The sequence below is a fragment of the Triticum aestivum genome, chromosome 1B (genome assembly GCF_018294505.1).
Source record: "Triticum aestivum cultivar Chinese Spring chromosome 1B, IWGSC CS RefSeq v2.1, whole genome shotgun sequence".
NCBI lineage: Eukaryota > Viridiplantae > Streptophyta > Magnoliopsida > Poales > Poaceae > Triticum > Triticum aestivum.
In genome coordinates, this window is record NC_057795.1 from 640,023,723 (window position 1) to 640,025,267 (window position 1,545).

General features: G+C 48.5%; 1 protein-coding gene across 1 annotated transcript; it reads left to right on the forward strand.

The window, feature by feature from the left end:
• Positions 1 to 337: 337 nt before the first annotated feature.
• LOC123097987 (vicilin GC72-A) lies at positions 338 to 1,112 on the forward strand. Its single transcript, XM_044519858.1, has one exon. The coding sequence runs from the start codon at positions 355 to 357 to the stop codon at positions 787 to 789; it is 435 nt and encodes a 144-aa protein (XP_044375793.1). The 5' UTR covers positions 338 to 354; the 3' UTR covers positions 790 to 1,112.
• The last annotated feature ends 433 nt before the right edge of the window (positions 1,113 to 1,545 follow it).

The following is a 1,545-nucleotide window of genomic DNA, read 5'->3' on the forward strand; positions in this document are numbered from 1 at the left end:
ATTAAATTAATTAATAAACATGCTGAAAACAAAATCCATTAGTCGTCCGGCTAAATTATATGGGGCCCATGGTTGTCCGGCATCATATGAATGATCTTTCTTTTTCTTTTCACCGTGTATAATTAATAAGCAGGTGGCGTGCCCCACGTGTTCTCTTAAAAGAATGATGGACATGCTTGGCAGAGGATACATGCATGGTGAAAGACGATCTAAGCCATGGAATAGTTGTAGACGTACCTCGAGCGAATATACCTGGCTTTCCCATGTAAATATCTCACGCGTGTATCTATAAATGCAGTCACTCGGCGTCCCCCTTCTTCAATCCATTGCCATTCGTATCTCGTGTGAGCAGCTATGGAGTTCATTCACAAGGGTGGGGTTTGGTGGTTCCTCCTGCTCGCAATGGTGTTGCTGGCTCCGGCGACGGTAGGCGCCGAGCAGGAGGATGGGGCCAAAACCATCGCCACCCTGCAGGTAGAGGAGGAGGTGGGCTCGCATGCCCATGACCATGGCAACGACGATTGTGACGACAAGTGCGCCTATTACCAAGATCTGGCCAGGAGACAGTTCTGTGTGGACCAGTGCCACAGCCAGCAGCATCACCATCCTAGCAGAGAAGACTGCGAGTTGAAGTGCCAACACTGGCAAGACCCAACAAGAAAGGAACAATGCGTGCAGCAGTGCATGAGCTTTGGCCTCAACCTCCATGTGGGTGGCAGCAGCAGCGTGGACGAGCACCTCCGCGGCTGGGAAGCGGTGGCCGGAGCCATCATCGAGGAGGTGGTGTGACGTCGACGGTGTGGCATCTGTAATACTGTACTCCATAACTATTAAGAGTGTATATGTAAGTTATAGTGCGTACGTGTCACCGGCGAGTAGTAGCTCTATACGGAGACCTACCTCGACCGACTATGGCTCGTGCGTACGTACACGCCCGCGTATACGTCTAGCTAGCTGTAGCTACGACGACAAAGGCGTGAGAATAAAAGGCCAATAGCGCGCGGTAGCTGCATGTTTGGCGATGCCTCTCCTAGAAGAGAGCTGCATGTGTATGTGTATCTATACTTTTTTTGGTCTATATGTCAGTGTATGTGGTCCGTGCATTTGTTCCATCCCTATGTATCTTTCGGTTACACTGCTTTGTCCAAACAATTACTTTCTCTGTTCACTTTTATAAGTAATTTTAGACAACTAAAAATGGGTTACCTTGCATCTTGTCTGAAATGTTTTTAAGGTCTTATAAAAATGAACAAAGTAGTACTATTGGTTCGCTTTAGGGCGAACTGAAGCCTTTGTGGTTTACAAGGTTCAATGATCGCAACAAGGTCGAAGGTTCAACACACTCTCTGGCGATATGCACGCACAATACAAACCCAGTAAGGGTTAAGGCTCAACAGCCAACATACACGATACAAACCCCATGGGGTTCATGACTCACAAGCCGAAACGCACACACACAACCACCACGGTGAAGATGAAGAGGGACATCAGGCTCCATCACTCCGACTCCCTTCCATGAGTGTCGAAGCATGAAGGCGAAGCTGT